Source organism: Ranitomeya variabilis, chromosome 3 (assembly GCF_051348905.1).
Source record: "Ranitomeya variabilis isolate aRanVar5 chromosome 3, aRanVar5.hap1, whole genome shotgun sequence".
Lineage (NCBI taxonomy): Eukaryota > Metazoa > Chordata > Amphibia > Anura > Dendrobatidae > Ranitomeya > Ranitomeya variabilis.
In genome coordinates, this window is record NC_135234.1 from 522,682,640 (window position 1) to 522,707,660 (window position 25,021).

At 40.5% G+C, this 25,021-nt stretch overlaps 1 protein-coding gene across 4 annotated transcripts in view; it reads right to left on the reverse strand.

The window, feature by feature from the left end:
* Positions 1 to 771: 771 nt before the first annotated feature.
* The window catches only part of ARHGEF7 (Rho guanine nucleotide exchange factor 7), a 163,548-nt gene continuing 139,298 nt past the window's right edge, over positions 772 to 25,021 (reverse strand). For 2 of the 4 annotated variants that reach the window (XM_077296995.1, XM_077296996.1), the window contains exons 17-22: positions 23,829 to 23,922; positions 22,487 to 22,576; positions 20,022 to 20,198; positions 2,160 to 2,259; positions 1,863 to 1,917; positions 772 to 1,377 (exon numbers count right to left, since the gene is read on the reverse strand). In XM_077296995.1, coding sequence (XP_077153110.1) covers positions 1,255 to 1,377; positions 1,863 to 1,917; positions 2,160 to 2,259; positions 20,022 to 20,198; positions 22,487 to 22,576; positions 23,829 to 23,922 — 639 coding nt within the window. In that variant the 3' untranslated portion in view covers positions 772 to 1,254. The remainder of the gene's footprint in view (positions 1,378 to 1,862; positions 1,918 to 2,159; positions 2,260 to 20,021; positions 20,199 to 22,486; positions 22,577 to 23,828; positions 23,923 to 25,021) is intronic. The other 2 variants (XM_077296997.1, XM_077296998.1) reach the window with 1 other exon arrangement.

The following is a 25,021-nucleotide window of genomic DNA, read 5'->3' on the forward strand; positions in this document are numbered from 1 at the left end:
GATATCAGGCAGCCATTGACTGCCAAGGATTCTATACAAAGTATTAAAAATGAGCATTTTATCTATGGTAAAGTTAATTTGTTCAATTTCTTTTGAGCCCTTGAAATGTGGAGGCTTTGTAGAAAAACGGTTGCCATTCCTAAAAGTTCAAATTATTAAAATGTATTTTTAAACCTCATTCACATGAATTTAGGTGTAAGAAAAAAAAAAAAAAAGAAGTCACCCTTCGTGGACAATCACTAGTATTTAGGAGTTGCTACATTATAGGATAAATTGCAAATCAGCTGAAATTGAAGACAGTTCATGGCCAATATTTGATTGAAGGAAGGTAAAATGCATATCTTTTTCAATAAATTCATCAGTAACGAAAGAAAAGACAAAAAAAAAAATAAATTATATATATATATATATATATATATATATATATATATATATATATATATATATATATATATATATATATATATATATATATATATATATATATATATATATATTCTGTAAAAATTGGGAGGAAAAAACATGTAGGTATATACATCCTCCGATGTCTCCACAGTAGAAAAGAAACGAGATAATAAATATATCTATATATATTTGTATAAACACGGGTGGCAATTTGTTAGTGAGCTGTTTAACATTGAAAAGGTTTTAATTTCCATCGCTTGGTTTCACCTGGCTACATGACCATAAATAATGCAATTAAATTATTTTAACACAGAGCCCACCCTTTCAAGCATGTAACTAGTACACAGACAGTAAGTTCCCCTCATCAACACGTAAGTAGACCATTTTATAATATGTACAAGTAACCAGTATGAAGATACACCGAAAAAGTATAAAGAGGTTTTAGTGCCCTTGACATATGCATTCAAAACATTATATACATAAGAAGAATACATATCTATATACCAGCTGAAAAAAAAAATTCTGGTAACAATAATAATAATTAAAAAAAAAAAAAGTAATCAGACTCTTAGCAACTGCTCCTTCTGCAAAATGAGGTAATCAACGTGAAGTCAGAAGGGTATCCAATTGGCATTGTTCAAACTTCTAAACTTCACATTTGCGACTGCTTAAAGATGTGTCTGCAGGCAGGCAGCAATGTATGGATGTAGTACAGTACAACTGAGAGTCATATTATAATCCAGTTAATTTTCAATTAGCAGTGCTTCCATTTTTACAAGGACCCACACAAAACACAAGGTCCAAGTGTTTGATCCCTGGCATGGAATTAGGAAGACACTGGACGTGCCATTATAAATTGGTTTCATCCCAGGAAGGATCATTCATGTTCTTCAGAACTCTCCTGATGAGCTTCTCAAGTTCCTTACGTGCTCTTTGTTCTTCTTCTAAGGATTTCTTCATCTTTTTGCTATCCTGTTAATGACAGAGTGTATGTTAAAGTTAGAAAGTAAGACAAGCGAGATGTCCAAAATGAAAGGGAGGTTGGTTTGTAAAGTTTAATGGCTATACTGATGACAAGGGACAAGAAGCTCAGGCAAAAAGAACATCAGAAGTGCAGAAAGCCTGATCGGTTGGTACTTCATATTTACTGGTTTATGTAATTGTCACTTTGGTATTACTTTGGCTACATGCATAAAGTGTGAAACCATCAATGTGTAATTCATTACAAATAACCAATGTACGGCTCTAATTTTTCTAGGTCATATGTACTGTGTTTCATGCAATCCGACCCCCAGCCATTTGTTTTTTTTTTCCCACCTTTATATGGGACTGGTTTTATACATTTTTGATGAAAGCATATCTAATAAAATGACTATCTTGATGTAGTGTACAGTATCGGATTGTTTGGTGTATACTTTATATTGCAGTACAAGCCATAAACATTAAATTATACAGACCTGCTTTAGTTCTTGGACCTCATCTTTCAATGCATACACTGTGTCCACAAGACTCCTAGAAAGGAAATAAAACAGATCAGTACTTCAAAGAAGCAGGTTTGGACAAGAGTTCAATACAAAAGAAAATTCACAAAAAGACATATCAATAAGGGACAAGTATCTGTTTTCACTAACCTAACCCATCCAGGTTATAATCTATTTCAACTGTTAGTAGCATGAGGGTCACATAAGCCTAACACCAGTTACATCTCCTCTGTTACGGCCTCGAATAAGCAACAAAATCGCAGAAACACTCACTTTTCTTCTATAACAGTTTGACCGTTGCTTCTCGTTTCTTCTACAATAATTTTCTCCTCTTCTGGAAGTAAAACCTGAGGAGCAGATTCTTTGCGTGAACCTGAACGTAGCAAGATTAAGAAAGTTATCAAGAGCTTCTATTTTGAGTTATACATCTATATTTTAAGCTTAGTGTCCCCCAGTTTCACAAGTCATCAAAACCTACAACTATGAAGCCTATAAACTGACAAAATACTAAAGCAAGGTATCACTAAATACTAGTGATGAGCGAGCATGCTCGAGCGTTATCAGAGTGTCTTCGGCATGCTCGAATAGCATGTTCGAGTCCTCACGGTTGCATGATTCGTGGCTGTTAGGACAGCCGCAACACATGGGGGATTGCCTGTTTGCCTCGCTCATCACTTCTAAATACCGTATAACCTAAAGAAAACAGCAACAAGTATTTTCCATAGATATACAATAATCGTTACACTTGTATAGCTGCAAGTCCCCGTTGTACATAAAATAGTATGAATAACCTATATACAATACCTGTAGCATCAGGGTGTACATATTATAGACTGAACTTATTACAACATTCAAACAATTCACAGTGAAAACTTACCTAAACAGGCAATAGGAAAAGGAAACATGGTAACACATTAGAACATCCATGACAAGAACACACCTATTACACAGGACACACATGACCGTGAAGCGGGATTATTTCACATAACCTTCACTGCTCAGAGGAGTATGGATCACTGGGACTTGATAACCGATGAGAACGAGTTACTCTTTAAGAGGGTTATAACAGGATTTCAAAAAGATCACCAAAATATGAAAAACACAGAATATTGCAGCTGAAGGTCTCATGTTTTCCGAAAATGAGCTTTGATTATCTAAACGCAGTCTGCCAACCTTAAAGACAGAGTGACGTGATCTACGCAAAAGCAGGATTGTTCTAGAGAACATTAACCTCTTATAACCCTCCATTTTGCACCTGTTGCAGCACATTCATATTTGCTGGCTTGTGGATGATTGACAATAGACGGACTAAAGAAATAAGCAGCTGCGTTTCAATGGAAGGTAAAATTATATTGTGCCCAACAGGAAACGGGAACACGGAAAAGATGGGATTGAGAAAGTATGGAGTTATCCAAATTCTGAAGAACTGCATGGAATATGAATAAAGGGACAAAATCACTATCGCTAAAGTGATAACACAACTTCAAGCATGGTCAAAGAAGGGAAAAACTAATAATGCATACAATAGATTTTAGACACCTCCCCCATTATCTTCAACATACAAAACACAACTACACATAAATCAGAGACATCTAAATTTAGAGACTTTTACAATTGTGCACGGGTGGCTCATCAGGGGAACAGGATTTTTCTAATTTTTAAAAATTTTTTACTGTAGCAGTTATTCAAGTCATACACAATGTCAATTAAGAATGGTTCCTCACAACAATCTCATTGTGGGGCATCATTGATTTCAAATTGCATTGAAGGTGGATTTTTTTTGTATTTGTATAGGTTTTTTTTTTTTTTTTTTTTAATCTGTCCATAATAATGGGCTACTTTAACTGTAATGAGTTTCCGAACAGACCAGTGATTTATTTCTCTACATTGTAGTAACAAAGTATTATAGGGAAACTGATGCAAGAACTAAGCTCTTTGATCAGTTGTTGCACCCTGTTGGTCCTAAAGTTGGATCAAAAGACATTGCATGCATTGATTTATTTATTTTTTTTTTAAAGGGAATCTGCCACCCCAAAAATGGCCTTTAAACTAAGGCCACCGCCATCAGGGGCTTATCTACAGCATTCTGTAATGCTGTAGATAAGCCCCCGATGTATCCTGAAAGATAAGAAAAACAGGTTATATTATACTCACCCATGGGCGGTCCCGCTACTGTCCGGTACGATGGGCGTCGCGGTCCAGTGCGGGTCCTCCCATCTTCACACGATCACGTCCTCTTCTTCTCTTCTTGCTGCAGCTCCGGCGCAGGCGTACCTTGTCTGTCCTGTTAAGGGCAGAGCAATGTACTGCAGTGCGCAGGGCCTCTCTGACCTTTCCCACGGCAAGAAGAGAAGAAGAGGACGTGATCTTATGAAGATGGGAGGCGCTGGACCCGGACCGCGACGCCCATCGTACCGGACCGTAGCGGGACCGCTCCTGGGTGAGTATAATATAACCTGTTTTTCTTATCTTTCAGGATACATTGGGGGCTTATCTACAGCATTACAGAATGCCGCAGTTTATAGGCCATTTTTGGGGTGACAGATTCCCTTTAAGCTTTGCATGCTAGAAACAAAGTGCACAACTTTGCAACAGTGGCTTCTGGGAAAGGCATAAAACAGCCCCAGACATAACCAATGTATAAAACCAAACCGAATGAAGATCTTATGGGCAATAAACGTAAGAAACTGAATATATGCCATTGTACACTAGGTGATGGCTGTAAGGCAGTGCTCAACAGCTAGGCCATGTTAAAAGCCAATACTGTGAATACAGGTACAGGGGGGTAGAACTTTCTAAGAAGAGAAGACTAACGTGGGTAAGATTTTACTTTCGGTGGTTTGAGATTTAAAGCTCCGTGGCCCTATTTCACCGTACGGTTTCTTTCTGGCAAATAAGGAAACCTGAAGGGAATATTTTAGCGTGTAGGAGGTGAAAAGTGCGGTCAAAGATGTCGACCTTGTTTTTTGTTGAGGAAGATACTATTTCAATTCATACATATAATCATCTGCCATCCTGTATTTTCTATGGTGTCTTGTAAAATGAATCAAACCGCAGGCAGAGACAGCACAAGGTTAGTGAATTTAAGGAATTTAATTGGAGTGTGTTGAAAAGTGTCAAACACTTGCAGTATACATAACCAAATATGCTTTTTATATTACTGTTATATATAGATTGTTTTTATACAATGTGGACACCATTGTGCTGTGCAGCAGCTCTGTGGTTTCTCTGCATTCACCACCATCTTAAAAACTGGAAGACTAGAATGAATGCTACAGTACTAGGTCACTGTACCTTAATTCCTTCTACTGTGTCCATATCTAGCCAGTAAAAAAAAAGTCACTTTTGAAGGCACAGACTAGCAAAGGCAAAATTTATTTCAACTGTACATAACAAATGCATTCTCTCCGACGTTGCTTTTTTCAATTTTTGGAGAAAGCAAATACTTTAATGTCATACTGAACCACAAGTCATATTTATACTGTACAATACAACATTCAGAAATACATCTGTATTTTAGTTTGTAGTCTTAAGAGGGCAATGTCCGACCAGACATGGCTTTTCACTTCAGTAGATGAGGTGAACAGGAAATTACTCACACCACTGAACACTGGGGTTAATGTGTTTGCCGCAGATACAGAAACACTGAACATAGAGATGGGCACTATAGACCGCCGAGAAATACAGAGCGACAGTCATTGAGGTGGGGAGGGAGCAGGACATTCGCTAACCTCTAGTTGGACCCAATGCCCTTGTTCCTCATATATATTTATCTACATGGATATATGTATATTTATATATGTATATATGTTACAGAATTGCATAAACAAAGTGTTTACTTGACTCACAAAAATAGAAACATTGACTATTCTGGAAAATGTGTTATTTTACCTTAAAGAAAAAATGCTGAATACTTCAGAGTATTAATACTTCATCAATGTATTGACACCGTTCAGTTATTATAGCAGAGACGATAAAAAGAGAAGAATTGAACTATGTTCTTAAAACAAAGCTGTTTAGACATAAAACTACAAAAGCTATAAAAACGGATTTGTTATGGCCAGATTTCTGGTTCTCTGGATGCCTACATGAATGAATATGTAACAGAAAATGCCTGCCAGTTTGGAGTGCAGACTGCACATGTATATAAATGTACATAAAAAGTCAATTGGTAGAGGAAGCTATGATAGCATAGAAAACTCTCACATGCAAGACCGCCAACAAAGAATGAAGAGGGCACAAGAATCCCGAATAAAAGTTACATGTATGTTTTTTTCAATTTACATAAAAATTAGACAAACAGTAAAAATAGCAATACATTTAAAGACAAAGTTGAGAAGTGACTAACAGGTGTAGAGACCTTCAACGGGGTGGCGAAAGAGCCCGCGGTCTGGGTAATGACGTCAGAGGGTTTCCCCTCCTGACTGCTCCAGTTGAGGCCGGATATGACGTGGATGTGGGGCTGCAGGGCGACAGTCATGCGCCAACAGATGTGATTAATAAGGATCCCTATTAGTGATGAGCGAATATACTCGTTACTCAAGATTTCTCGAGCACGCTCAGGTGACCTCCGAGTATTTTTTTAGTGCTCGGAGATTTAGTTTTTCTTGCCGCAGCTGAATGACTTACATCTGTTAGCCAGCATAAGTACATGTGGGGGTTGCCTGGTTGCTAGGGAATCCCCACATGTACTTATGCTGGCTAACAGATGTAAATCATTCAGCTGCGGCAAGAAAAACTAAATCTCCGAGCACTAAAAAATTACTTGGAGGACCCCCGAGCAGCGTGGGAAATCTCGAGTAACGAGTATATTTGCTCATCACTAGTCCCTATATAATGACAAGGCATTACACTACCTGCTACAGCTGAACGCACTTAGTCCCTGACTGGATACTATAGGTAAGGGTCACCTCTGGCATTTTGGTGTCACTTGTTGATTTCCTTACGTTATATGTACTGAACAATCTTTGATGGCCTGACTGTTTCTGATTACCATTACTTTTTTCTGGCAGCAGTCAAATTTATGAGTGGGTGATAAAGTATTTATTATTGACGAATACCTTTTGAGCAGGCTGGCAATTAAATTTGCTCAGTTTATATGGGATTGTTGACTTGCACTGGCACGTTCTCTTTTTTTGAATTTATTGCCACAGTTTGTTCCTTCATCCTTTGAAATTTAGGTGGACCTAGTGTGATACACCCATTAGTCACTTCTCAACTTTGTCTTTAAACTTATTGCTATTTTTACTGTTGTTTGTCTATTTTTTATGTAAATTGAATAAACACATGTGTAACTTTTATTCGGGATTCTTGTGCTCTCTTCATTCTTTGTTGGCACCATTTCGGCATCTCTTGGCAGGAAAAATGCAAATTTTTGCCTGCATTTTCTGACTGATCTAAGTAAAGTCAATGGTGATAAACGCAGGGCACAAACACACACAGTATTTACATGCAGCAGATTATTTTTGAAACCAAATCTGCAGGTCAAAAATACTGAACCTGTGCATGATACTTCAGGTTTCACATTCACTTTGCTGGCATCAGGGTTGCTTTAGGTTTTGCTAGCAAATCTGCATGGCAAAAAACGCACCAAATCTGCAACATGTGCACAAGCCCTAAAAAGTACTTTGGATTCTGTTCACATTTGCGCTACAAGCCTCCATTGGGGAATCAGTCAAAGCTTCACTCAGTTTTGATGGCATCAATTTTGCCATCCAAACAAACTGACAGAACATATTGTAATCTTTCTATTTTTTTTTTTTATATAGTGCTAACATATTCCGCAGCGCTTTACAGTTTGCACACATTATCATCGCTGTCCCCAATGGGGTTCACAATGTAAATTCCCTATCAGTATATCTTTGGAATGTGGGAGGAAACCCACGCAAACACGGAGAGAACATACAAACTCCTTGCAGATGTTGTCCAAGGTGGGATTAGAGCCCAGGACTCCAGCACTGCAAGGCTACAGTGATAACCACTGCGCCACCGCACTGATGAGAGAGAGAAAAAGTTCACAATATCACCCTCAAATCTTGGGGTAATAAACCCTTCTGTATTTGAGATATGCTGTGATCTGTATTACATCAGGTTCAACGTATAGTCCCTGTGATTGTGTAATTTCTCCCGTTTTCCAGTCCCAGTGAACTAAGTGAGACAGCACTGGAACCAGGGTCTCTTTGCCTACATCAGGCTGCTCTCAGATGTGGTAGCAAAAACCTGCAGACAGATTCCCTTTAAATTAAATGTCTGATCTGAACATATCAGCACCAGTCCCCCAGGTGCAAGTAGATCTACAACTGGCTTCGGTTTCACTCAGCTTTGCAGGATCAAATGAACAGGACAATGATGAGTGAAGGATTGGCTGGCTGATCATTTCAATAGCTCAGCCTGCTTTCTTTTCTGCCTAGATAGAAAAGGGGACTCTGCTGTGCTGAACCCAAGCTGCAATTGGAGCTGCCAACACCCATGACTGCTGTCAATATCTTCAAACCAGGCAACATTCTTAATTCAAGTACATTAGAAAGTTGTTAGTGTATATTTGTATTATTTTAAACATACCTTCAATGCTTTAAACCTAGACAACCTCTTTAATACATGCTAGACAGAAATACCTTCTGTTGGGAGACCGCAGTCTACAGTTGTCTTTTGGCAATTAACTTGGCTTTAGAGTAGAATTACACATATATCACGGCAAGAAAGCAGTCAGCATCTGCCTTTGGAGAACTTTCTTATTCTGAGATGCCAACAGCATACACGTTATGGAAGGACATTCCATATACACAAAGTAACACTATCTAAGATAGAATATTAAAATGGAAACATTTTCATCTGTCTCTGCAGCCAATTCTGTTTCGTAAAGTCATGATGATGTGTTGTTATTGGGACCTGGTTTTAAAACTGTATGCTTTCCTTGGATGCACAGCCATCTCTTCATTCTCCACCTGATATGGTGACCACCTTGTTAGAAACAGAGGGGTTGAAAGAACCTGTCAGCTCTATGGACAAGTCTGGTTTAGTAAATAATTGCATTTTCAAGAAAATGAAAATGCACAAACATCATTCTTTCATAAAAAATGTATTAAAAAAGGACAAATCAGGAGAGCTGACATATCCTCTCAAAAGGAAACCAGTCATCACGATTTAGTATGTATGGTCATAGTGGCACTTTCATATGAATTCTGGTTTGTTTAATTCACGCTAGAAGTTTTGGTGCAATATCCTCTTTGTACATCGGGACAGAACTGTGGGTAGGAATTTCGGCTCTGCCACGAACCCATTATGTTTGTACGTGCCTCCTATTTTACAGTTTACGCTGGCGGTGCTTGCACACATTCATGGGCAGTACAGTGGCTCAGTGTGAGCCCCATCGGGGACAGCGATGATAATGTGTGCAAAAACTGTAAAGCACTGCGGAATAGGTTAGAGCTAAATAAAAATAAAGATTATTATTATTCATCTCCCAGTGGTCTCTAGAAAAGTGACGCCAGCTGAGGCAGTGCATGCACAGATTGACATCCGAATGTCTTCAGCAAAATGGCGCCAGGGGAGGCACATGCAGATTCAGACCTCGGATCAATGATGAGTCGAAATTTCAATCTGCACATGCGCCGCACCTAGCGTCATTTTGCTGAAAACCACTGGGTGATGAATGTGCAGAAGTGCTGCCAGCGGCAAGGGCAGCGAAGGCGCAAATTTTAAAAAAGGAGGCTCGTACAAACACAGAGGGGCCATAGCAGAGAAGGAAAAACTAACCACAGTCCCGTCCCAATGCATGAAGGGGATATTGCAACAAAACTTCTACCGTGAATTAAACAAGAACCAAATGCTTATTTCTTCCCTATTGGCATCCAATTAAATCAGTATACAAGAGCCACTATGGCCATAGCATTTATTTTAACATACTAGACCGTGATGGTAGTATATATATATATATATATATATATATATATATATATATATATATATATATATATATATATATATATATATATATATATACACACACACATACACACACACATTTAACTTTTTAGTCACAAAAATGATCTTTTAGCAACAATTTTTTTATTTTCCCAAGGGTAAAAGGATAAACTGGACCACGGACGTTGTTGTCCAATTTGTCCTGAATACGCTGATACCTCATTTGTGGGGGTAAACAACTGTTTGGGCGCACGGCAGGGCTCGGAAGGGAAGGAGCGCCATTTGACTTTTTCAATGAAAAATTGGCTCCACTCTTTAGCGGACACCATGTCGCGTTTGGAGAGCCCCCGTGTGCCTAAACATTGGAGCTCCCCCACAAGTGACCCCATTTTGGAAACAAGACCCCCCAAGGAACTTATCTAGAAGCATAGTGAGCACTTCAAACCCCCAGGTGCTTCACAAATTGATCCGTGAAAATGAAAAAGTACTTTTTTTTCACTAAAAAATTATTTTAGCCTCAATTTTTTCATTTTCACATGGGCAACAGGATAAAATGGATCCTAAAATTTGTTGGGCAATTTCTCCTGAGTACACCGATACCTCACATGTGGGGGTAAACCACTGTTTGGGCACATGGCAAGGCTCAGAAGGGAAGGAGCGCCATTTGACTTTTTGAATGAAAAATTATCTCCATCGTTAGCGGACACCATGTCGCGTTTGGAAAGCCCCTGTGTGCCTAAGCATTGGAGCTCCTCCACAAGTGACCCCATTTTGGAAACTAGACCCCCCAAGGAACTTATCTAGAGGCATAGTGAGCACTTTAAACCCTCAGGTGCTGCACAAATTGATCCGCAAAAATGAAAAAGTACTTTTTTTTCACACAAAATTTCTTTTAGCCTCAATTCTTTCATTTTCACATGGGCAACAGGATAAAATGGATCCTAAAATTTGTTGGGCAATTTCTCCTGAGTACGCCGATGCCTCATATGTGGGGGTAAACCACTGTTTGGGTGCACGGCAAGGCTCGGAAGGGAAGGAGCGCCATTTGACTTTTTGAATGGAAAATTAGCTCGAATCGTTAGCGGACACCATGTCGCGTTTGGAGAGCCCCTGTGTGCCTAAACATTGGAGCTCCCCTACAAGTGACCCCATCTTGGAAACTAGACCTCTCAAGGAACTAATCTAGATGTGTGGTGAGCACTTTGAACCCCCAAGTACTTCACAGACATTTATACCGCAGAGCCGTGAAAATAAAAAATTATTTTTCTTTCCTCAAAAATGATTTTTAGCCCAGAATTTTTTATTTTCCCAAGGGTAACAGGAGAAATTGGACCCCAATAGTTGTTGCCCAGTTTGTCCTGAGTACACCGATACCCCATATGTGGGGGTAAACCACTGTTTGGGCACAAGTCGGGGCTCGGAAGGGAGGTAGTGACATTTTGAAATGCAGGCTTTGATGGAGTGGTCTGCGTGTGTCACATTCCATTTGCAGAGCCCCTGATGTGCCTAAACAGTAGAAACCCCCCCACAAGTGACCCCATTTTGGAAACTAGACCCCCCCAAGGAACTTATCTAGATGTATAGTGAGCACTTTGAACCCCCAAGTGCTTCACAGAAGTTTATAACGCAGAGCCGTGAAAATAAAAAATCATTTTTCATTCCTCTAAAATTATGTTTTAGCAAGCAATGTTTTATTTTCGCAAGGGTAACAGGAGAAATTGGACCCCAATAATTGTTGCCCAGTTTGTCCTGAGTATGCTGGTACCCCATATGTGGGGGTAAACCACTGTTTGGGCACACGTCGGGGCTCGGAAGGGAGGGAGCACCATTTGACTTTTTGAACGCAAGATTGGCTGGAATCAATGGTGGCGCCACGTTGCGTTTGGAGACCCCTGATGTGCCTAAACAGTGGAAACCCCTCAATTCTAACTCCAACACTAACCCAAACACACCCCTAACCCTAATCCCAACCTTAACCCCAACACACCCCTAACCCTAATCCCAACTCTAGCCATAACCCTAATCACAACCCAACCCCAACACACCCCTAACCCTAATCCCAACCCTAACCCTAATCCCAACCCTAACCCCAACTTTAACCCCAACACACCCCTAACCCTAAACATAACCCCAACCACAAGCCTATTCTTAATCCTATTTCCAACCCTAGCCCTAATTCCAACCCTAACTCTAATTCCAACCCTAACCCTAAGGCTATGTGCCCACGTTGCGGATTCGTGTGAGATTTTTCCGCACCATTTTTGAAAAATCCGCAGGTAAAAGGCACTGCGTTTTACCTGCGGATTTCCAGTGTTTTTTATGCAGATTTCACCTGCGGATTCCTATTGAGGAACAGCTGTAAAACGCTGCGAAATCCGCACAAAGAATTGACATGCTGCGGAAAATACAGCGCAGCATTTCCGCGCGGTATTTTCCGCACCATGGGCACAGCGGATTTGGTTTTCCATAGGTTTACATGGTACTGTAAACCTGATGGAACACTGCTATGAATCCGCAGCGGCCAATCCGCTGCGGAGCCGCAGCCAAATCCGCACCGTGTGCACGTAGCCTAATTCTAACGCTAACCCTAGTTCTAACCCTAACCCTACCCCTAACCCTAGTTCTAACCCTAGTGGAAAAAATATATATTTCCTTTATTTTATTATTGTCCCTACCTATGGGGGTGATAAAGGGGGGGGGGTCATTTACTATTTTTTTATTTTGATCACTGTGATAAGTTTATCACAGTGATCAAAATGTACATAGAACGCATCTGCCGGCCGGCAGATTCGGCGGGCGCACTGCGCATGCGCCCGCCATTTTGGAAGATGGCGGCGCCCAGGGAGAAGACGGACCGACTTCGGGAGGCTCGGTAAATATGAGGGGGTGGTGGGGGGGGGGGTGGATCGGAGCACAGGATGGGGGGATCGGAGGACGGGGGGAGCGGACAGGAGCACGGGGAGCGGACTGGGGGACGGAGGGGGGTACCGGACAAAACGGAGGACTGGGGAGGAGATCGGGGGTGGTGGGGGGGGCAGAACATGATTTCCAGCCATGGCAGATGCTATTGCAGCATCAGCCATGGCTGGATTGCAATATTTCACCATTTTCATAGGTGAAATATTGCAAATTGCTCTGATTGGCTGTTGCACTTTCAACAGCCAATCAGAGCGATCGTAGCCACGTGGGGGCAAAGCCACCCCCCCTGGGCTGAAGTACAACTCCCCCTCTCCCTGCAGATCGGGTGAAATTGGAGTTAACCCTTTCACCCGATCTGCAGGGACGCGATCATTCCATGACGCCACATAGGCGTCATGGGTCCGATTGGCACCGACTTTCATGACGCCTACGTGGTGTCAAAGGTCGGGAAGGGGTTAAAAAAAATTATATACTCACCTTCCGCCGCCTTTCCCGCTCCTCGCCACGCTCCAGTGACCACTCCATGCAAGTGGCAGGTTCCGGTGGCAAGGATGGTATGCGAGAAGGACCTTCCATGACGTCACGGTCATGTGACCGCGACGTCATCACAGGCCCTGCGCGAGAAGGACCTGCCATGACGTCACGGTCACGTGACTGCGACGTCATCGCAGGTCCTGCGCTCATACCAACCCTGGGACCGACAGGACTACAAGGGGCCCTCGGAAGGTGAGTATATGTTTATTTTTTATTTTTTAATCTGTCGCACACGTGACTGGCAAATATACTACGTGGCTGGGCAATATACTACGTGGCTCTGTGCTGCATACTACGTCACTGGGCAATATACTATGTGGCAGGGCAATATACTACGTCACTGGGCAATATACTACGTGGCTGGGCAATATACTACGTCGCTGGGCAATATACTACATGGCTCTGTGCTGTATACTATGTCACTGGGCAATATATACTACGTGGGCTGCGCAATATACTACGTGGACATGCATATTCTAGAATACCCGATGTGTTAGAATCGGGCCACCATCTAGTGTGTGTGTGTGTATATATGTATATATATATATATATATATATATATATATATATATATATATATATATATATATATATATATATATATATATATATATATATATACACACACACACACACTCACTGGCCACTTTATTAGGTACACCTGTCCAACTTCTTGTTAACACTTAATTTCTAATCAGCCAATCACATGGCGGCAACTCAGTGCATTTAGGCATGTAGACATGGTCAAGACAATCTCCTGCAGTTCAAACCGAGCATCAGTATGGGGAAGAAAGGTGATTTGAGTGCCTTTGAACGTGGCATGGTTGTTGGTGCCAGAAGGGCTGGTCTGAGTATTTCAGAAACTGCTGATCTACTGGGATTTTCACGCACAACCATCTCTAGGGTTTACAGAGAATGGTCCGAAAAAGAAAAAAAATCCAGTGAGCGGCAGTTCTGTGGGCGGAAATGCCTTGTTGATGCCAGAGGTCAGAGGAGAATGGGCAGACTGGTTCGAGCTGATAGAAAGGCAACAGTGATTCAAATCGCCACCCGTTACAACCAAGGTAGGCCTAAGAGCATCTCTGAACGCACAGTGCGTCGAACTTTGAGGCAGATGGGCTACAGCAGCAGAAGACCACACCGGGTACCACTCCTTTCAGCTAAGAACAGGAAACTGAGGCTACAATTTGTACAAGCTCATCGAAATTGGACAGTAGAAGATTGGAAAAACGTTGCTTGGTCTGATGAGTCTCGATTTCTGCTGCGACATTCGGATGGTAGGGTCAGAATTTGGCGTAAACAACATGAAAGCATGGATCCATCCTGCCTTGTATGGAGCATCTTTGGGATGTGCAGCCGACAAATCTGCGGCAACTGTGTGATGCCATCATGTCAATATGGACCAAAATCTCTGAGGAATGCTTCCAGCACCTTGTTGAATCTATGCCACGAAGAATTGAGGCAGTTCTGAAGGCAAAAGGGGGTCCAACCCGTTACTAGCATGGTGTACCTAATAAAGTGGCCGGTGAGTGTGTATATATATATATATATATATATATATATATATATATATATATATATATATATATATATATATATATATATATATATATATATACACACACACACAATTATATATATATATATATATATATATATATATATATATAGTGTGTGTATATATATATATTATATGTGCGTGCGTGTGTATATGTGTATGTATATTATGTATATGTGTGCGCGTGTGTATATGTGTATGTATATTATGTATATGTGTGTGCGTGTGTATATGTGTATGTATAGTGTGTGTGTGTGTGTGTGTGTGTGTGTGTGTGTGTGTGTGTGTGTGTGTGTGTGTGTGTGTGTGTGTATATACACACACATACACACACAAGACTGACTACATTTTATAGGGATTTTCCCTCATCCTTTTTGCTCTCTGTGGGTCAAAAACCCCATGAACATAATATTCCACACAACTACTTATTGGACCCCAATTTTGCCGACATCAAACCAAAACTCTATACAAATCACTGAAATGCTCCTCTGTCATGAACCAAGAATAATTATTGATGAGAAATGACTGCTTGATGCAGCTTAGCAGGGCGAGTTTGGTTGAGGCAAGTGCAAAGTGATAATGACATTGTGTTCTCTGACAGCTTGAGGCTATGTGCACACATTGCGGATTGGTGTGCGGATTCTCCCACACTGTTTTTGCAAAATCCGCAGGTTAACCGCACTGCAGATTACCCGCGGATTTTTGTGCGGACTCCACTTGTGGTTTTACACCTGAGGATTCCTATTCTGGAGCAGGTGTAACCCGCTGCGGAGTCCACACAAAGCATTGACATGCTGCGGAAAAAACACCACTACGCTTCCATGCGTTTTTTTCCGCAGTGTGTGCACTGCGGATTTTGTTTTCCATAGGTTTACATGGTACTGTACAACGCATGGAAAACAGCTGCAGATCCGCAGTGTCAAATCTGCAACGTGTGCACATAGCCTTACACAGGCGTTGATCAGTGAGACGTTTTATAGGAAATTAACGGACTAATTTAATCACTGGCAAATATGGGTTGGGGAACTCACCACCACAATATAAAGTATTTGTGCCATCATAAGACAACACTAATGCTTTCCATTTATAAATCCAAAACATTAACTTGGCCTAATATGCCAGAAATATGAAGAGAAACATGCACTCCATTGTTTATATGACTATTCTAAAACGTAGAACCTGGGGGATTCTTTATTTGCGCAAAGTTATCATTACCATTTGTAGTTAAATTTGAAAAATGAAAGAACTAATGTAAAGAGGGTCTGTCTAGGAAGGTTTCCTTTAAATACCCAACCCCACAGGTTTGCTTGTATAGCACGAGTGTGCCTAATAAAGAAAATCACTATTCTGCATTTCCTACAAATGTATAAGTACTATGTAATCTTCTCCTAAACTGGAGACAGCCTTCTTTTGTTCCCATACTGGACACAAGGGAAGAGATTATAGAGGCTTATTTATTTCATTGTATTATATTAAGTGTTGATAATGCCACTGAAGCGGTTGGGACAATAAAAAGAAAATGCACAAAGTCTTTAAAAAGGAACGTTAAACTCGAAAATGCATGATTAAGAGAAAATAATTTACCGACAGCATGCTAATCTACAGGATTTTCTGCACAAAATAAAATTTGTAGAAATCCTAAAAGTAATACAGGTCAATTTCCTGCTAATCTGTTCTATTTATACATGAATGAATGTGAGGACTTCATAATCTATGTATCCTACTGTAGACAGGACAGAGGGGGGAGGCTCCTGCTGCAGCCAGTCAGGCTTTGATCACACATGGCTGATCCACTTGCCATAAAGATAACTAATTTATATACTTCTCATTTTAAACTGCAGTATGAAAAAAATGGTTTAAAAAAAAGGAGATTAGGAATGGAATTCTTGGGATTTTGTTTGTGCCTCTTCTTGTTTAGTGTTCCTTTAAAATTAACAAAGGTAACATGAATCACACGCAGCTGCAAATTAAAGTTAATTGCAACCCAACGTAAAACCTTAAAGGGGTTCTCCAAGAGGACAATAAAAGGTCCCCCATCACATAACAGCAGCCCATGCTAGTCACGTGTCAGGACGGGATACACTCTGAAGAATCACAGCTACTACCAGTTTTGACATGTGACCAAGATGGGTTGCTGTTTGAATTATGTAACCGGGGCCATTTTATTACATTCTTGGAGAATCACTTTAAGGAACAGTAAACGTAGCCCACAAAAAAAGATGTCAATAGATGGCATTATAAAGAGCAAACAAAAAGGATCGTTCATTAAGCAAAACTTCATCGTTACCATAATTTTAGAGTAGAAATGTACAGGTAGTATAGTGCATGTGCACACGTTAAGTATTTGGTGCAGAATTTGGCATTTTCTTGGCAGGAAAAATGCAGCAGCGCAGCAAAATAGTGAATTTTTGCAGCTTTATTTACTTGCGTTTTTGGTGCAGATTTTTTTAAGAGTCGAAAGAATAGACATGCTGCAGATTTAAATCTGCACGTTACAAATAATCAATGTGTGCATGACACTTCAGGGTTCTCATTCACTTTGATGGCATCAGGTAAACCTTCAGGGTTTTTTTTTTATTTAACAAATCTGAAAAAAAAAAAAAAACTGCAGCAAAAACGCAAACTGTGCACACAGACTTCTAAAAGTTTACAAATATATCACCATTTTGCACGATTACATCAAGAGTAAAATGCCCCATACACATTCAACTACACGCCGATATTGACAAGTTCCATTGACGGTCTAATGTATATGGGAGTGCCAGACGACTGCTTGTGAAGAGAGATATTGATCACGCACGTCCAGTTTCAGACTGACTATTGTATTTTTCTCCCAGAGATAAGCTGCCAGCTGACGTGTCAGTCGGCGGCTTTCTCAGAGAACATAGGTATGGTCGATGGCTGTTAGGGTACCGTCACACAGTGAAATTTTCATCGCTACGACGGCACGATTCATGACGTTCTAGCGATATCGTTACGATATCGCTGTGTCTGACACGCTACTGCGATCAGACATCACGCTGAGAATCGTACGTCGTAGCAGATCGTTTGGAACTTTCTTTCGTCGCTTGATCACCCGCTGACATCGCTGGATCGTTGTGTGTGACAGCGATCCAGCGATGTGTTCGCTTGTAACCAGGGTAAACATCGGGTAACTAAGCGCAGGGCCGCGCTTAGTAACCCGATGTTTACCCTGGTTACCAGCGTAAACGTAAAAAAAACAAACAGTACATACTCACATTCCGGTGTCTGTCCCCCGGCGTCTCAGCTTCTCTGCACTGTGAGCGCCTGCCGGCCGGAAAGCGAGCACAGCGGTGACGTCTGACGTCACCGCTCTGCTTTCCGGCTATGGTGCTTACACAGTGCAGAGAAGCAGAACGCCGGGGGACAGACACCGGAATGTAAGTATGTCCTGTTTGTTTTTTTTACGTTTACGCTGGTAACCAGGGTAAACATCGGGTTACTAAGCGCGGCCCTGCGCTTAGTAACCCGATGTTTACCCTGGTTACCCGGGGACTTCGGCATCGCTCCAGCGCCGTGATTGCAAAGTGTGACAGCAGTCTACGACGCTGGAGCGATAATCATACGACGCTGCGACGTCACGGATCGTGCCGTCGTAGCGATGAAAATGGCACTGTGTGACGGTACCCTTAGTCGAACGATCGGCTGAAGTATCATTCACCCGACAGTCATCTAATATGTATGGCCGGCTTAGGATCCAAACAATCCTGCTGGCTGCCTGTTAGCGACACTTCACGGTGTCTGATAAGAACATGCTTAGTTGTGGTGCATTCAAGGAGATTTATTTTTTCACTACATGCAACAGCTGTATGTTGAGTGGTGTAAAGATTACATTTTCCACCAACGATTGTAGCTTACAAGAAGATCTAGAAAACACACCAAACATTGCCTTCCATTACCATGGCATGTCATTCCAAAAAAAGGGTCACCAATAAATCTTCAGCCAATAACACCTTAGTGATATAAACTAGATATAGCTATAATCTGGTATATATTTAAGGGGATATCACTTTTGGCATTAAGCAATTCAGATATCAATTACTGTGTGTATCAATTGTTACTTGAGAGTCAAACATATCTGGTAGTGTTGAGCCACAGTAAGAATTTTGTGTGAAAAATGGCAGTGGTGTAATGCAATGTACAGTTTGATTGTGGTCATCTTTACGCCATTACAGGAAAGCCTTGGGTCATCCTTTTTTTTTAATCTGGCGTTACTGGTCACCCAACAGTAGCTGCCACACTAAGGGGTCCACATGAAGGGGGCCTGAGAAGACCTGATGGGGTAACACTGATCTACTCTTGGGAAATAAAAGTTTGATAATACAGACAAGTAGCAGCTTCTGTATGATAATAAAAAAGTAGATTTCCCCACCACTTACACATTTCATATGGATAGAATATCACATATGTACAAGACGGGAAGGCCTCCTTGATACCATCATATAAGTTAGTTGCATGATGAACAATTTAAACAATAGCAATAAGAACATAACACAAAAGAAAATATTTAAATACTGTAAAATACACACAGGCACGTTAAATAAGAACACAAACAAACAGTGATCCTAGCAAATGCTGGCAAGGTCGGAATTTTTTCTTCAGGCACCACCAAGCACTCTTCCTGCCACTCATTTGCTATGCTGCAGAGACTTCCCTCAGAACTATTGTACTTTGAGAACTAACCTTATTTATGGAGTTATTTCTATACAAAATTATATATTCACAAAGGCCCGCACATATTTGCACGGTTTCAGGTTTCCAACTTAAACAAAAAAAAAAAAAACCACAGAAAATTAGCACTTTAAAAGAAACATCAAAAGACAGAATACTTAATCTGCCAGAGTTGAAAAAAAATCCTCACATTCTCGTACATAAAACTAAGCTAAGGAACGTACAGCAAGCATTTCAAGAGCGTGAGGTATATTACCAATGGACATTTTACCTTTGTGAATAGATTTTTTTTTTCTCCAGCAGAAAAAGGAACCTGGATCCATATAATATATGGTATATATACAAACAGTACCAGAAACTGCCTCAGTTCTTATAATAGTCACATTAAAGACAGAACACAAGTAAACATCAAGAAAAAAGTAGATTGTGGTATAACAAGCATTTTGTTAAGAAAAAAAGTTTAGAAGTGCATTAGTTCTGGTGAGAGATATATGAGCAACAGCTCTTACGAGAAGTAGACCCCATTCTGTAACTATGGGCTGTCCATATACTGTCATAGTCAGAGTCTTCGGAGAGGTCTGAAGGCTCCAAACGAGAAAGACTACTGCGACGACCCAAGGAGTCTAGACTTGATTGGTCATCATCAGCCAAGACGTGATTATGCATCAGATCAGTGCCTTGCCATGCTAAGGATGATGTATGGGTGAAATGAAATGGCAATGGTGGGAGGCAAAGATGGAAGGAATGAACAGAAGAGGAGGAGAACAGGACAGGAAAAGCCACAACCAAAATCATAACATGGAACAAAACAAAAAGCAAAAAAAGGGTGATGGGAAGAGAGGGAAAAAGAAAATATTGTTAAAAAGGAGACCAAAGCTTTGCAGATTTCATTAGTTACTTGTTCATGAGATAAGACTTTGCAGCCAGAAGTAGATACAACTATTGTTAGGTGTGCCTACATTTTGTCTAGGGACTGGTCTACTGGACTCCACAAGTAACTACAATACAGTAGGGTGATTGACAGAACAAATCAGAAATGTCACAAAGTTAGGGGAGACAAAAAGGCCTAACTACAAGTTTGAGAAGTTCAAGAAAAGAATCAAAGAATTTTATAGTATGCATATGAACATTTGGGATTTATATCCTTCATGAACAGAGTTTAGAAATTAAGGGATGCTTTCTCTACTAGGCTGTACCATAACATTAGGATTTGTAAGCGTCCAACTTCTCAGACCCCTGCTGATCCAGAACACAAAAAGGTACACAGTTCTTTTCGGCATTTCTCTTGCACAGAAGTAGTCTCTGTTACCATTTTGTGAAGGGAAAGGAAAATGTCTTGTTTTTTGCCCTTATTAAGTAGATGGGAATGTGCTACAGTTCAGCATATCAGCACACTTGTTCCTTTATTCTATGGATCAGTAGGAGTGCATGCAATGGTATTCCCATCAGTTAGGGACGGCATGTCCTAGTGATATGCCACCATTTAAAAATGTTGTCCTCCTTTCAAGACAAAAGTTATTTTCTTATTCTTTACACTGAAATGCACATATTTGAGGTTTTCAGTCCAATTTTATTAAAATAAAAAAATAAATTGCACCATCTGGCTTTTAGAGGCTTTGTTTTCCTGTACATTCAACTTTACAAACCCTCCGTCAGACTGTAATTACAGACAACTGACTGGCAGACTGTTTAAAAAAAAAAAAAGTCCCCAAATGTGAAAAACCTCTTTAAAATTGCCTGGATCATGTACCCATGTTGTAAGCAGCCATTTTGTGGACTGATTGCCATGAATAAGACAAACATTATTAATTAGCTATGTAAGCTACACCCTAGCTTCAGCGAAAACATCGCTACAGATTGCTGGAGAAAAGGCTTCTTCCTTACAGGGCTGAGAAGGTTAGTTTATATACAGCTACTGCATAACAACAGCATCAGACACAAATGTAACAGGCTGGGAGACATCATTACGCTATTAAGGAGGGTGCAGAGGCATATCACATGAAGGAAGGGAGCAAAATGGAAAAGCTTGATATAAACGTGATTGCTGTTGATCTGGCCTTGATAAAATCATTCCTTAAAATTATTTATCATCTGCAAAGCACATGGGAAAAGCTGCTTGGTTGTGATACATAAGCAAATCGGCAGGATATCGGAACAGAAAGACTTTTCTGTTTCTTGCAAAGTTATGAAGAACGAGGCTGGGAATCTGTGGTTCCGGAATATAGACATCTCTGCTTACCTGCTGCATAACAGTACAGAAAAGCAAACACATCCAATCTACCAGCCATGAAAAATAAACACATGCGTGTAAAACACCAAGATCTTAGAGATAGATATTAGCACACCAGGAGCATAGAAAGGAGTAACTTCATGTATAGAATGTTAGCAGATCGATTCACGCCATGAAAGCATTTAAAGCCTAAAGGCTCAAAATTAATAAGATGTGTTCATACTTTTGGTTATACCATGGTTTCAGCAAAACTGCACCCAAAATCGGATATAACTGAAATGTGTGAACACAGCCTTACATGCTCTTATTAGTGGCATTAAACTAAAATGATCACCTTTTCAGAGAAACTACATCAAAAACATGAAATACTAACAATCTATGAAAAAGTTTAACGTGGGATTAGTTGGCACCAATCCAATTTTATTCATTATAATGCCAATATTAAGCCAAGATTTGTAATGTAGAACAAAATAAAATAACAAATAATAATAATAACATAGGACCTCAAGTATTCAGGATTACTAGAAAAATTATGCGCATTATAAGCCAAAGTGCACTCTAAGAAGTATACTTACGGTTCATGGTCATTCAGTAGAAGGTAACAAATATAACAGACCAATACTAACATTCAGTATTTTCCAAAAAGGCAAAAAGAAGAAGAAAAAAAAACTTTTCGAACAAAGAAAATATTTTGCAACACAACTGTACTTTAATAAAGCCAAAAGAAAAATAGGGTACACTTACTGGAATTTAATGTTTGACGTGTTTTGGCACTTGTACAGTAAGCCTCGATAACTTTCAGAATCTGAGCATCTTCCTCCAGTGCTGCTGTGCCTGAAAAAAAAAAACAGATGTCAGAAAGAGGCATCAACAGGTTTAGGAACAAATAGGAGTTTATTTTTCCCAACCTACACATGAAACAAACATTGCAATACTAGCTTCACTAATGCAGGAAAGTCATTAATTTGGATCTTCTCACTGTGTGAAAGTTCTGCTGAAGCCACGTATATTGGTCCCATGGTAACCTTTTGGCTTTCCTCTAAGGAAATCAGCAGTAACAAAACATCTAGATGGCTTATTGCACACGTATGAAGAGACAGGTTAATTGGGTTGGGTTGATGAACACAATCTACAGGCATGCCCCTGCTTCAGAAAAAAAAAAAAAAGAGAGATATGTATTCAACAGTGACCAGCCCGAAAAAGGGAGGAATGTAGAAACTGAAATTGTTGAGATGAAAAGCTTACACTACCTGTACTAGTTAGAGGAAACTAATGTGGAGAGTTTTTTTTCCCCCCAAAATCCTTTACATTTTGTTGGCAATTGCCTCAAGTCAAACTTCAAAGAAAATTGCATGTCTTAAGATCATGCTTACTCAAACTGAAAATACATATAAATTAAACAGGACTTGTTAGCAAGTCAGAAGGGTCCAGATTTTACTTTATCTTCCCACAGCTCACCTGAGCATTTGGCCTTTTATTTTTCTTTAATTTTAAATCTGCCATACAGTCCCAGAGATGTGGATCTTTTTTATTTAGTGCTACCAAGGGAGCATAGCTTACAGAGTAATTATGCAGAGCGGCCGAAAGACAAGCCACTAAGAAATCCTGTGACCCATGCCTCCTGGATACAGTCCATACAAATTAGCACTAAATAAAAAGTCCATAGCTTTGGAACCGTATGGCGGAATTTTTTGTTAAAAAAGCAGAAAAGGGCAGCAGCATGAATAAAATACAAGCAAAAACTGGATTTTCCTTCTACAATTTAAATTTTCCAGAGGGCTGCAGGACTATAAAACAAATGGAACTGTTAATCATCCTACCCAGGTCCAGCGCCGCTTTCTACGCTGTGTTAGTCTGCTAGTCTTTGTTATCTGCTGTAACCAGACATGACGCCAGCACTGCAGCACATCAACAAAGGCTGGGTGGCGAAGGAGGAGCAGCGCTGGACCCTAGAAGGGCAAGGGGGGCAGCTCAGCTTGAATCGTATGGAAAAATTAAATAGAAGGATTTAAAAATCAATTGATTGTGTGGCAAATGTTTAAAAAAAAAAAAAAAAAAATTGACTCAGTTTTTCCTCAAAACCTACTTTTTCTCAGTGCAAACTCTTCATCTGATGGCTTTCGTTCAGGCTTGCGCTTGGGAAGTAATTTTTTCATAGTTTTGGGGCTTTTACTGAGATCCTGTTAAAGATAAATGGAAACTTTAGTTAAGCACAAGAAAGATCTATTATTATTATTATTACTACTGTTATCAAACATATTCTAACATTCAAACTCCAGGACCCGTTCTAGAAAGAACACAAAAAAACAAAACTGGTGTTCGTGTCTGTGAGTTAGTACTGTGTGGGAACCTGATCAGTAGCTTTTTGAGGACAGTTGTAAAAATAAACTCAACTACCAACTCTCATCAAATCACTCTAGAGTACTTTGTCATTCTTCCCTTAGGAATTGAAGACCATCATATTTGTTCTACAGAAATTTCTGTCTTGAGATTAGATCTTTCCTACAAATGGCTTAAGGTACCGTCACACTAGGCGATATCGCCAGCGATCCGTGACGTTGCAGCGACCTGGATAGCGATATCGCTGTATTTGACACGCAGCAGCGATCTGGATCCCGCTGTGAAATTGCTGATCGCTGCTAGAAGGTCTGCACATTATTTGGTCGCTAGGTCGCCGTGTATCGCCGTGTTTGACAGCAAAAGCAAGGATACCAGCGATATTTTACACTGGTAACCAGGGTAAACATCGGGTTACTAAGCGCAGGGCCGCGCTTAGTAACCCGATGTTTACCCTGGTTACCAGCGTAAAAGTTAAAAAAACAAACAGCACATACTCACCAGCGCGTCCCCCAGCCTCTGCTTCCTGACACTGACTGAGCGCCGGCCCTAAACTGAAAGTGAAAGCACAGCGTGTTCTGTTAGGGCCGGAGCTCAGTCAGTGTCAGGAAGCAGAGGCTGGGGGACGCGCTGGTGAGTATGTGCTGTTTGTTTTTTTAACTTTTACGCTGGTAACCAGGGTAAACATCGGGTAACTAAGCGCGGCCCTGCGCTTAGCAACCCGATGCTTACCCTGGTTACCCGGGGACCTCGGCATCGTTGGTCGCTGGAGAGCAGTCTGTGTGACAGCTCTCCAGCGACCAAACAGCGACGCTGCAGCGATCGGCATCGCTGTCGCTATCGCTGCAGCGTCGCTTAATGTGACGGTACCTTTAGAGTGGGGTTGCAACCAAAACACAAGCCTCAAAAAGTTATAATTCAATTTAAAGAACATACATTAAA